Here is a 13,778-nt window from a genome sequence, read left to right as displayed (position 1 = left end):
ACGATTAGGGGCGTCAGGCGATTAAATTTTAAAAAATTGAATTGCCCGACGAGATTTAAAAAAAATAATAATTAAAAATTAGGGTCATCAGGCTAATAATTATTTTTTTATTTAATCGTCTGACGCCACTATTCAATTAAAAATTAAATTAAATTAAATTAAATTAAAACATTTTTTAATTTAATCGCCTGACGCCCCTAATTTTTTCTCTTTTTTTTAATCTCGTCAGGCGTTTAAATTAAAAATATATATATTCGCCTGACGCCCCTAATTTTTTCTCTTTTTTTATTAAAAAATCTCGGCAGGCGCTAATTTTTTTTAATTGTAATTAATTGCATGACTTAACTAGTTAACTCACGATTAATCACAAATTTTATATCTGGTTTAAATGTACAATATTTTTTGTTCTAGGTTTTCATACTCTTGTTAACAAAAATGAAAAAAAAATGTTTAACTAATAGAAATAGTTCAAATGAATTTTTGACGTCTATAGCCGTCAATGGCAGTGAATGAGTTAAGGTCAAAATAGCTGTCAGAGCTTTCTTCTACAAGAGCTACCAGTTGGGGGAGGAAAAAAAACTGGGGTTCATATTCCCAACATTAAAGCGCTATAGGAGACTAGTTGGCATTGGGTCGGCACCGAACCAACTCATAAAAACCGTGCGTGACGTGACACGAAGCAACCTCTCTTAATTTACAACCTAATCGAGACCTTTCAGCAAATCTTGCTGAGGAAATGATCTCAGTTGAGATGGGCTAATGTCTGCACTAACCAGATTGACAAAAGCTGAAAGCCCTCTATTACGCTCTGCACTTCATGTTGCAGATGTGTCTCTGTCTTTACAGTCTCTCCAGAGTGTGCCAAAGGGGGGATGCTGACATGCCGAACGGGCTTTTAGGCTTCATTAGGATGCGAGTCACAAGACTTTAATCTCTCTCTGGGTTGAAGCGATCTTCGTACTGTTGTTTCAAACTTTAAATCAGTCGATATTAACGCATAAATAAATGCAGCGCAGCGTTTGTGTGAACACATTATCTCTGCATGCGCAGGCGGGTCATCGCTCCTCAAAACAAAGCTCCTGCTTTTGTTGTTACGTTTCTTTGTGGTGCTGATGGCCGTCCATCCGTCTGGATCGGCGCCAGTTTACAAGCCTTTGCTTAATTTAACCAGACTTTTCCCTCGCAAGACTTGCCTAAGGCCAGCTTGTCTTGAGCAGAAAGGTTAAGCTCGCCGTCTTTAAGAACATTCTTGCACTGATACCTACCGGAGTAAAAATGTGCCTGATTCAGTCACAATAACATTGGGAAAAAAATATGCCATGTTATTTATTTCCCTTCCCATCTTTTCAAGCACTAATATCCTCAGTGTTCTGCCACATTTTAAATGGTAAAATTTAAATCGTCAAGTTTAGAGGTCTAGGAACTTCTCAGCAAAAAAAAGACTGAAGAGGAGGTCAACACAGAAAACCAAGAAGAGTGCAACAGCATATTAAGGCAATTATGGTGTTTTTTTTCATGACACAACATATTTTGAGTTCCTCTTTTCACCATTCTTGTCTTAAAATAATTTTTTCCCTCAATCAAGTATGATGAAAGTGCACACGAAAGAGGATTCGGCAAATCTATATTACACTCTTTTAACTATTGAAACGTTCTTTTTTCATTTTCAATTTAGGTCAAAATAAATACAAGCTTTAATGATTATCAATCAAAGCGTAGTCAGACCAAAGCAGCCAGTTTCCAAGATAGAAAGGATATGAGGGAAGCATCGACAATTGCAGTCCGACAAGTTTTTACTCATTTTCACTGTCAAAGGAAAACAAGATGGGCAATAACCTTTTCATTAGCTATTTCAGACGATTTGTGAAAGCTTAACATATTTTTTCAGCATGTTTTGTGAAGAGCACTGGCAATTAGGATGGTACAATGTGAGCTTAGGAAAAAAAAAATAGGAAGAAAGAAAATCATCACATCGGGCATTGAAGAAGAAAAAAAAAAGGTCCACAATTATTTCCTTTTTAAAAAGACTTCATTAAAATGCCCATGCTGTCAGAAGCATCCCATTATAGCAGGTAGCACTATAACCCCTAACTTCTACTGAGATTGTAGTCAATTAGAAGACTTTTCAAGGAAGGCAGAGGGAGAAGAAGTCAAGACAATGTTTCTAAAAGGGACGTCCCTCTAAAAAGTTAAGACCCCGTCCAGACGGAAGCAAAGTTCCTCAAACGAATCTCGTACACACAGAAGCATTTCGAGACTCGCGTGTGTCCGAAAGAAGACGCTGAGGACGTTTAACGGCTGTAATGTATATGCCAAGACTGGAGTGGCGCTGTAGCGCAGCCACGGGGGAGTTAACGGAAAGCGTAGAAGAAGAATCAGCGAAAAAGACGAGCACTTTTTTTTTCTAACTTTATTGCAATGTGTTTATACAGGGCTCTTGTTGACATTGCTGTAAATCTGTGAAATTGTTTACGTAACATGAAGAAACAAAAATGTGTTTTGACTTAGCATTATTGTGTAAGTGTACTCTTAGAATCTTAATTGAGAAGTGAGAAATAATAATAATAAACAGTGTATAAACTGGATTTTCTCAAGCATTCCACTAATTAGGTGGATTTTTAAAAAAAATAGCTGGATTTACACTGCAAGGTTAGAGGTTGGTTTTTTTGCCCTTAACTCATTCACTGCCATTGACGGCTATAAATGTCAAAAATTCATATGAACTATTTCTATTAGTTTAACATTTTTTCCACTTTTGTTCCAAGAGTATGAAAACCCAGATTATTTTTTTTTTGGTACATTTAGAACAGATATGAAATTTGTGAATAATCGCGAGTTAACTAGTGAAGTCATGCGATTAATTACGATTAAAAACTTTAATCGCCTGATGCCCCGAATTTTTATCTTTTTATTTGTATTTTTTATTCATTCACTGCCATTGACGGCTATAAACGTTAAAATTTCATTTGAGCTATTTCTATTAGTTTAACATTCCCCCCCCCCCCACTTATGTTAACAAGAGTATGAAAACCTAGAATTTTTTGTTGTACATTTAGAACCGATATAAAATTTGTGATTAATCGTGAGTTAACTAGTGAAGTCATGCGATTAATTACAATTAAAAATTTTAATCGCCTCTTGCCACTAATTTTTGATAATCTTTTTTTTAAATGCATTTATGGCAGTGAATGAGCAGATATCGCTGGCATCAGGCCGAAACCTCACAAGTCACAATTTGGCAAATATTTTTTCAGAAATCTATACTGGTTAGTCAAGACCAATTGAATTAGGAGTGTTGTAGGAGGTAAACATCTAAAACATGCAGGCTAGTGGCCCTCGAGGACCGTATTTTGACACCCCTGGTGTACAAAGTTGCTCTATTTGTCAAAACTAAAGGAGAGACACTTTTTGGCCTACATTGGCACAAAATATGAACACGTTCCAAATACAAGTGTGACCTACTGCTCTGCACACCAAAAATAGAAAGACTTTAATGATGACCATAAATCCAATATAAGCCCGGTAGGATACGAATCTTTCATGCCCGGTCATGCCTGTGTGTTCTGCCCCTCCCCCCTGTTATGTTTTCATCTGCTCCTGATTGCGCCTTTCCTCACCTGCGCCTCGTTACCCCTGATTACCTTGTGTAACGTCATCTTTGTTGTACCTTGTCGTCAAGTTCCAGCATCTTTTTGTTCACGCCGTCGACTCAAAGCAAGATTATGGCTGATGATTGACCTTGCTTGGATGCCAATTCTGACCTATTGCCTGTGTACTGAACCTATCCTATTAATAAAGTTGTTTTTATTTTTTGTAACCATCTATTGCCTGGCGTCTTTCATTTGGCTCCTACCTGTGCTTCTGTTCACGGCGGGAGCATCGTTTAGTATGCCTGACCATAACTTCTAAGAAAGAGCTACACAGATGGTAACGCCTGCACGGATATGCTTAAGGCCAGATGGGCAAAGGCTGCCAAATTCAAAGGGAGAGGGTCCAAATAACCGACTTACGCTGCTACCTGAAATGCGATAAATGACGTCTTCAACGACACCATTCCACTCATGCTTCATTCGTAATCAGAAATATCAAACACATTCACCACTAGGCATCCTGTTAATCAACCACATCCTCAACAACACATATGTTACCGCATAAATTCAATGTGTGGGGAACTGTGACGGCTACATAGCTCAACGGCAGCTCATTAAGACTTGGAGGGGTTCGAACTTCTCAACACATGCTGACAAAAGAGCACCAAAGAACATAAATGTGCTGATCTTACTCCGCAAAATAATAACCTGCACAATCAGCCGCTGCATTCCGAATGCAAGATTACAACACAATTCAACTTGCTCCACTAATGGAGGCTTGCAGTTCACCTCTTCTGTCACTTCAACGTAGAGGTGTTGACCAAGAAAAGAGAGAACACCGACCAGGTTCCTGTTGCTGAATGAGACATAATGAAAGGTGAAAAAAATATTGACACTGCTGTAAGTCATTTCTAGCAGCGTGTTAGGAGACAGCTGTCAATATGATGCAGTGCTGGAACAATGGAAAAACACACGTTTTTGGAGGCACTTTATTGATTCCCAAATTCTGACAGCTGTGTCAACAAAGCTTTCCTCTTTCGCTTAAAGTGGATTCATGAATAAATCATGAATATCACTTTAATAGTTTGAAAACAAGACGGCCGCAGATACAAAGACGAAGCCTCAAAATATTTGTTCAATTAGTTTGTGTTTTTTGTACATCTTATAATGCCTTAAAAGTCCATTTTTTAGTATGCTAAATATTAGCTAAAAACATCTCTTCATAGCATTTGCTTAATAGCTAAGCAATTTGTAAGTAGCACATTTGAAAAATATATAAGCTACATATTATTCAATGTGTATGTTATTTTAAATTAAATGTGCAGCTAATGTGTGATTTTAGATTGTAATATTCAGAGTATTATCTTAAATTCAGCCCTTCTGGCTAGCGCTTAGCGCTGTCATTGCAAAGAGCTGTTCCTAATATTATGTCTTCTCCGCTCTTAAAAGTCCATTTTTTAGCATGCTAAATATTAGCTAAAAGCATCTCTTCATAGCATTTGCTTAATAGCTAAGCAGTTTGTAAGTAGCACATTTAAAAAAAATATAAGCTACATATTATTCAATGTGTATGTTATTTTAAATTAAATGTGCAGCTAATGTGTGATTTTAGATTGTAATATTCAGAGTATTATCTTAAATTCAGCCCTCCTGGCTAGCGCTTAGCGCTGTCATTGCGAAGGGCTGTTCCTAATATTATGTCTTCTCCGCTCTTAAAAGTCCATTTTTTAGCATGCTAAATATTAGCTAAAAGCATCTCTTCATAGCATTTGCTTAGTAGCTAAGCAGTTTGTAAGTAGCACATTTAAAAAAATATAAGCTACATATTATTCAATGTGTATGTTATTTTAAATTAAATGTGCAGCTAATGTGTGATTTTAGATTGTAATATTCTGAGTATTATCTTAAATTCAGCCCTCCTGGCTAGCACTTAGCGCTGTCATTGCAAAGAGGTGTTCCTAATAGTATGTCTTCTCCAAGTGATTACATATAAGGTTAGGGTGTCGTGAATAGTGAGCGTGAAGCCTCTCACTGTAGAAAATAAGCTTGATTCATGACAGACGTCAAGTTGACGAAATAAGATGACAGTATTTCGGCGTCAGCGAAGCTTTCCTCTTTCGTTAAAGTGCATTCATAAATAAATCATACAATGGCAAATACACACAAGCCTGAAACAAACTACACACAGCACTTATTTCTGACAACATGCCTAACAAATTAGTGCTAAAATATGCCTTGTAAGTCAAAAGGGGCTTTTTAGCATGCTAATTCAGTAGCTTAACTCTTATTAGCATTTATGCCAAATGGTTTGTTGTTGTGCAGTTTGTAATGTGGAACATTTAAAAAGCATACAGTATGTTATTCAGTCATGTTATTTTCAACTAATTATGTAGGATATTTGTAAATGTAAATTGGAAAGTTCGCAGTATTATCTTTAATTCAGCTATCTGGATGAAGTCAAACGCCAAAGCTAGCATTCATAACCGCCATTGCTAAGAGATGTTCCTAAAATGATGTCTACACTAATTGATCAAACATGATAAGGACAGGTTTGAAACCTCTTACTGTATACTACTTACTGTTACTTAAACAAATTTGATTCATTGATAGTGGTCAACTTGATGGAATACGATCGTAGTCGTTCAAAAGCGAGAATGTGTACAAGGGTAGCAGTACATTATTCAAGCACTTCCCACTTAAATACATGCTGACCACTTTGAATAATTCAAGCATGAAAATTCTGATCTTCCGTCAAATCCTTTTGCATTTGTGATTGTTTTTACATTAAAAAGATCTGAAAGTGCAGCCCGTGTTAAAAAATTCATGCGGAGTTTCTGGTGGAGTGCGTGTGCTTGAGCTTCCTTCTGCCTCTGATGCCTGGAGGAGGCTGCAGACTGGCACAGCAAGCTGCTATTAAAAAATGTCAGCGTGTCACTGTAATGAGTGCAGAGAAACAATCATGCAGAAATAAATTGCATTATAAAACTTTGTGAACAATCTGTAATAATCAGTGTGACTTCAATGAACTGTAAGATAACTGTTGTATCGTTGTTTTTCCATCGCTTTAGAAATGTCACTAAACAAGTCTTTGCTATTGCAGCTTAAAAAAACAAACGCTTCTGCCTGTTTACTTAAAAAGCCTAATGAATTATTCATGTAGGGTGACACAAAAAGAGGGAACACCTGTGTATGGATATGAGATCCCAACAGATTATCTCTGCTGGTGCAATTTAACTACTTCCTGAAATGTTTGTCTTCAATACTGACATAATGCGACCCGGTCATAAAATATATAGTTTACAACACAGTATGACGTCAATGTTATTGACAGATCAGTCACATGACTGAGTATGTGTACAAACCTGAAGAAGGTGACATCAATGAGTCCCTTCACAGTTGCTATGTTTAACAGCTCTCAAGGAGGTGAGTCACATGCACCTGGGTGACGCACATTTACTTATGTCACCCTGTGCACTGAGGGACTCTCCCTAAGGATTAAGATCATATTTTCCAGGTTGAGGTTGTAAAGAAAAAGTAAATAAATAGTTACATCAAATTAAAGCTGTAGAAAACAAAGTCTGGAGAGTGAAATGTGCTGGCCCATATTGCCACCCAGTAAGTGATATTTTTCATATATTATCAACCTCCCTTATTTTAAATAGAATGAGGGGAGCCGCTTCAATTGGCCAGAAGTTGGCTGCGTTCCATCCCACAATGATGCAAACGCCCTCTCCTATCTGCGCTTAGTCTAGAAAAATACTCAAAGAAAGAAAACTGCACCCACGTGGACAGTTCCCAAAGTGTTAACTACATTTGAATGTCATTGCTAACCAAAACAGCAGTACTGAAGCACGTAAACAGTCTCTGAAGAATTACAGTATGGAGCACTATACAGTAATCACCTTACGTATGCTCTGACTTAAAAGCAACAGAATTTAATATTAATCAAAGACACGCCCGTATCTAAGCAACATTGCCTCTTGGGTTTGCACCGCCACTGACAAATGACGCCATTAACGGCATCCAATTGGAGCCAAGTCTAGAAAATCCATCACCTCAGACCTAAACACTAGTCGTAATGCACGTAGGACTGATTCTCTGTATGAATTCTGTTGAATTAGGAGCAACTGCAAGGGAGTCAACAATTTGTGCCAAATAAATAAAGAAGTGGCCTGGCAGACCGAATACTGAGAGGGACAAGTGCCCAAGCATTAAAGAAGGAAGCAGTGTTGGCACGGGTCCCTAGTGGATAAATCATTTGAATTGGAAAACTTGAAGGAAATGATGCATGGTGTGTACAAACCCATTACTCGGAAGACGCTGCTTGTGCCAAAGAATACAGTTCAAGCTCCTTTGAGCATTTACAGTGAACTCAACAGATGGTTGATCATGTCAGCGTTTGTTCAAGTACATCATTGAAAGAAAACTATTGTTTTGGTGTGTTTTTTTTTTTGGTACTGAACAGGCAAGATAGAGATCCCCACATCACAATAAGTTTCATTTCCCGTTCTATGGTGTTCATAACTCAATCCAAACCTCAATTACTGATCACAAAAACGCAGGGCAGCAAAACATCTGTGGGCTTATTTCTTTTGACGCGCAGTCTCTTGTAATTTGAGAATTACACGACCTCAGGGCATCTTTTCACTTTAGCGTACAGAGGCACAAACATGGAATAGGGTTGTTGTTTGTTTGTTTTAAATCAGTAAAGTAGCTTCCTCCATTTTACCCTGACCACAACACCCATTTTGGGTCCAGACCCTCCATCTTTAAAATCCTGATAATACACACGTTGGCATGTCGTGTCAAATCTGCTGTTTTGGTGGAGAGAGACATAGAAGGCGACCAGGGTTCCCTACCCCTGACCAAAGGGGATGGTAATGAAAGATGTGCAGTGATCATTTAAAAAAAGTGTCATCCTGGACCAGAATTAGCACATCCATTCATTTTCTATTACACTCGTCACTGGCGGGCGAGCTGGAGTGTACCTCAGCTGACTTACAATCATGTGGCTGATTGCAAGGCTCTCACATTCTCACTCACAATTTGAAAACTTCAGATTTACAGTCATCAATGAACCTAACATAAATGGAATATGACAAGAAGATGACACTTACCACATGAAGGCGGGAGCCTAGAATGGAACCCCAAACCTCCGAAGTATGATGCAGACGTGCTAACCGCTTGGTGCTCCTCCGGAATTAATATACAGTATGTGCTACAGAATTAACTTCTGAAGTTCTCTTTTTTTTTTCTTGGCAAACCAATCGCACTCTGTCAAAGAGCCAGTGAGGAATGTTAATGATGGAGGACACCAAAATTGGCACCGGGACATCTTGGGCTTTAGCAGACACTAATCTCTTCCACCGGAATTGATTGCTTGGGAGCAAATAAAAACTTCAAACTTGGGTCAGGGTCTTGAGGAGGAAATGGGAGCTAATCTCTAAACCCATGCGGTGTTGCACATGAGAAAACCCACCAAAGCAAGAACATGCAAACACCACACTGAAAGGCTCAACCTCATAACTATGAGGCACGTATGCAAACCAATAGTCTACCTCGCCGCCTCCATTGTAAATGACTAAGTAATCAATCAAGGCTGCACTTTCAACCATGTGCTCAGGAGGAAAAACAGCTCTGCATTTTCGTAGCTGACAAGCAGACTCGCTTCCGTCTTCAGTTCCCATCAATAAGCAGTACACATTCCCAGTAAGCCACATAGTGAGCCCCCTTGTCCGCACTACCTGAAAGGCTCCCCTGTCCGACAGTGCACCCAAACGATGCTGCGAAATTCCAGCTCGTGTGAATGTCAGCCAGTCATGTTGACCTCAAAAGTTGTGCAAGTCTGTGGTGCATTTTTAAAGAAATATGTGGGTGTTAGCTCATGACTAATATAGAGAAACTGACTAAAGAAATTATTTGTGTCTTGACTGCTGCAGTAACGCACTAACAGTAGTGGGTGTGAGATGCTGAGCTGCACTCAGTGACTTGCCGGTTCTGTACATCTCAGCATGCGTGCAATTGCTGTCACTTTCTTAAAAATACATTACTCATAGCTTTGGCATGTCATGAATTTTAATAGGTGTTTTTACCTTCTGAGCTCAAAACAATCCACCGTTTCTGTTCAAACACGAGACTAAAAGTAGGAATCAACTTTACACTACTTGTAAAACGGTCTTTATATAACTGAAATGATTCACAAAATGAACAAAGAGCACACTCACCTTGACAGAGTTGCAGGTGTGATTTTCTGTTGATGAAGATGACGGTGGATGCTTCGGAAGTGGCACACAGAAAGATACAGGCTGTGAAAATGACAGAAGACACCGAATTGAGCAGACTCCCTTCTGGTTCGTGACACGTAGATACAGTAGGGGGAAAAAACCTTCATTTGCTCACCACTGCATGCAGAAGGCGGATACTTGGTCGCTGTCCCAAATAAGAGCCAATTAGAGTTAAGAAGGAAGGTGACGATACGTTAAAGGGCGGGGCTTGTGTTTTCCGCGGTGTGCTTTTATGACGTATGTTGGGGGACCCCCAAAGATTCAATTATGTCATTTAAAACGTTCTATTGTTTGACGTAGTGTAGGCTAAGCCTTTAGAGTAAGTCTTTTTCATACAGACTACGTGAGAACGTTTGCACTAATACGGAAGAGAAGACTGATTATAACGTTGAGTGACATGACTGAAAAAAAAAACGGACTAAAAAGATAGTGGAACTAATATGATGTCATACTGTCTTCTATTGACCAAATGGTGGAACTGCACCTTTGTAATTCTGAGGCCCCCAAATAGATGAAGCTCATTTTGGAGACTGGTTTTAATTTGGGAGTTACAGTCAAATTAACTAAAAAAATATCTTTTACAGTTTAAAATTTTTTTTATTATTATTTTTAATTATGTATGTTTTAAAGGTACCAAGGTTTGGTTAAAATACAATTTTATTGAAATCAAACAAATTAATTATTGACAATACAATTATTATTTCCTTTACTAGTTTGAGGTGGTGTAGACTGCACAATAGGTGTCTAATATTTTGGTGCCCCTATTCAACAGTTCTACATCACTTTAATAATGCATATACTGCTCAGTTTATTTAACATTATCAATTAGAACAGAACACATTTACATTTTGTAAAAAACAAAAGATGGATTCGCTAGATTGTGTGTGCAGAATACTGTACCTGTATTTTGAAGCTCCTTCTTAAAATAAATGGATTCTTATCCATGTGCTTGGGAATGTACGGTATTTACTCTTACATAATTTGCATTGTCAGGTAAACATATTTATGATTGTACAGTATGCACAGAAAAATGCACAGGGATGGCAAAGCAACCAAAAATTTATTGCAGGTTATCATCAGTCATTGTACTGTTTTATTACTGCCAAGAAAAATACATGTGTATAAAAGTCCCGTACACATTAAAAGCAATGAACCAATGTGATCTCATTTATCATCAAGTTCCTGTCAGAGAAGGAGCAGTAAAAAAACAAAAGAGAAGGGCTGCAACAGTTAGTCCATGTGTGTGTTTCAAATATCAGTGTCATTTTATTCTAAAAGCATAAATGAATGGAAAAATGCAAAGTAAAACTGAAAATGAAAAGAATGTTACATCACTCGGAGCTGAGGGTCAGGCCTCAAGGACTTTGTGTCACAAAGCGTCGGTTTGAAAGCAATGGTTGAAGCCCTCCCTTTTTTTCTCTCCTGTCTGAATGTTTTACTTTAACAATTTTTCCTACCGTTAAAATATTGAAAGTCAAATGTTTAGTTTCGTACATGTGTTTCATTTGGACTACAATTCAGCAGCTCAAAGTTGATTGACAAGCTTATCCATGGATGATGTTAGCGTTGAGGCCAAAGAACTCGTGTTGCTTTCCTGTGTACAAATGGTCTCTCATATCCAAAGACGGGTATTTGATGGAGTCGTTGAAAATGCGATGGGCCTTTGACCTGGTATAATCCGCTTGCATGCGCGCAAGGTCCGTGCGCGCGGTTCTTCTATTGCTCACAGTTCTTTCCACAGGTGTGATGCCAGGCAGCACACAAAGCTGTGACGGGTTGCATTGGACATCTCGGTCGATTGTCAACACGGGAGCCTTTGCGCGGTTTTCATCAAAATGCACTTTTGCTCCCTCTTTGCTCTTCACTTGATTTGACTCGATGGCTTCTGTTCCCCCACTCAGAGTGTGTGAGGAATTCAAAACAATGTCCTGTGGAAATGTCTGAGAGTTACTTTGGCTTTGAGGTGAAGTAGCGCCTTGGTTTGTAACTGAAAACAAAATGTCAGCATAAGTGCTTTTTAGGTGTCTCCCCTGTCTTCTTATCGCTGCTTGTCTCGGTTTGGAGGCAACCGGCACCTCAGCAGCCCGATCTCTCTGGGGGGGGGGGGGGGGGGAGCTTTTCATTGGGGACATTGGTATGATTTTGGGTTGATTTAATGGTGTATTTTCTCACCTCTGTTCCCAGCCGTGTGGAAAATGAAGCCTTCCTAGTGGGATCACTTGTTTTTCCCTTGAAGTCGTCATTTTTAACGGTGTGATGGAACCCTTAGGGGGAAAAAAAGCAAGATAAACAACGTGGCTCATCAAGAGAGCACTATACTGGACACACAGTCGATTGCCTGGGGCCCCAAGATTTCCTGGGGCCTTAATGTTTCATAAAAAATGATTAATTAGAGCTATCTTCCACTTCCCCCCTCAAAAAAATTCCGCCTTCATTCACATGCTTAAAAACACATCAAATGCTTAATCATGATTGTTTCGAGTGCTCCTCTTCCCCGAGATTTCTTAGGGCCCCCAAATGTTTCATAAAAACTACATTTAATAAGAGTTTTCTGCCATTTAAATATATTTTTTTTATTGTTTTTGTCTTAAAAGCTTAAAAACACATCAAATATTGAACCATGATCGTTTTGAGCGCTCTTCTTTCCGTCTTAAGTAATGAACTCCTTCACCTTCTTCCTGTTTGATTCAGAAAGAGGGTAGCAATAAGCGATGCAAACTGATTGGCACATTGTGCAGAAAAATGAAGCAGCGATATCCCAGTGGAGCTGAGAAAAACTGAAGGCGAGAGAAAAATCAAGTTTGTTTTTTGCCCTTCAAATTTTAACAGTAGCTGAATGTGTTGTAAAAGTTGCTAGGGAATTTTGAAAAGTTGCAATACTGTATATATGGCGACTGTTCCCGGTGCCTATGACGATGCAATATCATATCTGTGCATTCCCAAAATAATTGAGGGTACCACTCAGTGTCTATTTCACCTTCTTGCAAGGACCATTAAAAGGCATTTACCTTTATAATGCATCTGATACGAGGTGATCCATTGCATCCTTTCTATACTCTCCAACGTGTTACTTGTCCGTTCAGAAGCCGCCAAATCATTGGGCACGATTGCCCTTGTGGGAGGCGGGTACAAGGCATGCCTTACTCCCCTCACAGGTTTTGGGCACTGAAAACAAGAATGATTAAGAAAGATCAATTGTGTAGATAGATATGGTATATTGAATTTTGTAGAAATATACAAAAAAAAAAAAAGTTCATTTACATCCACAACGCTAAAATCTCCTGTCCACTTGGCGACCTTCGCCCTTGTGGTCGGCTCCAAAATCTCATGCCTGTACGGACCACCTGAACGAGGAAGTAACAGTACATTATCGATATCACCTTAGGCCACCCGCTACCCAAATAACCTCTTCGTACCTTTCGTTTTGCAGATCACAGTAACCTTTGGTGCAGGTGGGACATTGGGGCTGATAAAAGGGAACCGGGCTTCCCTGAATCCTGTTCGATGATCACCTGACGACCGGAAGGACGGAAACATCTCAAAGCGGGAGATGTGGGATGCATAAGGATGTTCTCTCGTAATCGCAGTCGTTGCTGCTCTCTCCCTGTTTGGAAATCATTTGGCCAACATGTGTTCAAGTTGCCGCAAATATAGTTCAACGTCTCAGTAGCCATACTCACGCTATATTTACATCAGTGGGTTTTGGAATGCTGAGAAAAACACGTAATTACTCCTTGTTTGTCTTGTTGACCGCATAGCTAATCAATGATACAAATAGGACTACTCACAGCTGATCACTGAGAGGTGCATCACTTTTCTTTGTTGCATCACTGATGTCACAGTGACTCACAGTTTGCCTGCGAAAGGAAAAGAAGAATCCGGAATCGTTAGTTTGGATTCATTA

The 13,778-nt window shown here is 39.0% G+C and overlaps 2 protein-coding genes across 6 annotated transcripts in view; both read right to left on the bottom strand.

Annotated features, from left to right (window-relative positions):
* The window catches only part of osbpl3b (oxysterol binding protein-like 3b), a 35,699-nt gene extending 25,670 nt beyond the window's left edge, over positions 1 to 10,029 (bottom strand). Inside the window, exons 1-2 of one of the 2 annotated variants that reach the window (XM_077576515.1) lie at positions 9,990 to 10,029; positions 9,815 to 9,895 (exon numbers count right to left, since the gene is read on the bottom strand). The gene's annotated coding sequence lies outside the window, so the exon portion shown is untranslated. Of the gene's footprint in view, positions 1 to 9,814; positions 9,969 to 9,989 lie in introns of those variants that run through there. The other variant, XM_077576516.1, reaches the window with a different exon arrangement.
* An 888-nt stretch (positions 10,030 to 10,917) lies between these two features.
* Positions 10,918 to 13,778, bottom strand: part of spmip4 (sperm microtubule inner protein 4) — a 31,630-nt gene continuing 28,769 nt past the window's right edge. For 2 of the 4 annotated variants that reach the window (XM_077575176.1, XM_077575178.1), the window contains 7 exons: positions 13,663 to 13,731; positions 13,555 to 13,584; positions 13,291 to 13,478; positions 13,136 to 13,218; positions 12,883 to 13,039; positions 12,047 to 12,138; positions 10,918 to 11,967 (listed from right to left, as the gene is read on the bottom strand). In XM_077575176.1, coding sequence (XP_077431302.1) covers positions 11,419 to 11,967; positions 12,047 to 12,138; positions 12,883 to 13,039; positions 13,136 to 13,218; positions 13,291 to 13,478; positions 13,555 to 13,584; positions 13,663 to 13,731 — 1,168 coding nt within the window. In that variant the 3' untranslated portion in view covers positions 10,918 to 11,418. The remainder of the gene's footprint in view (positions 11,968 to 12,046; positions 12,139 to 12,882; positions 13,040 to 13,135; positions 13,219 to 13,290; positions 13,479 to 13,554; positions 13,585 to 13,662; positions 13,732 to 13,778) is intronic. The other 2 variants (XM_077575179.1, XM_077575177.1) reach the window with 2 other exon arrangements.

Source organism: Vanacampus margaritifer, chromosome 9 (genome assembly GCF_051991255.1).
Source record: "Vanacampus margaritifer isolate UIUO_Vmar chromosome 9, RoL_Vmar_1.0, whole genome shotgun sequence".
NCBI lineage: Eukaryota > Metazoa > Chordata > Actinopteri > Syngnathiformes > Syngnathidae > Vanacampus > Vanacampus margaritifer.
Note: the sequence above shows the minus strand (reverse complement) of the source record. Positions and strands in the feature narration are given on the sequence as shown.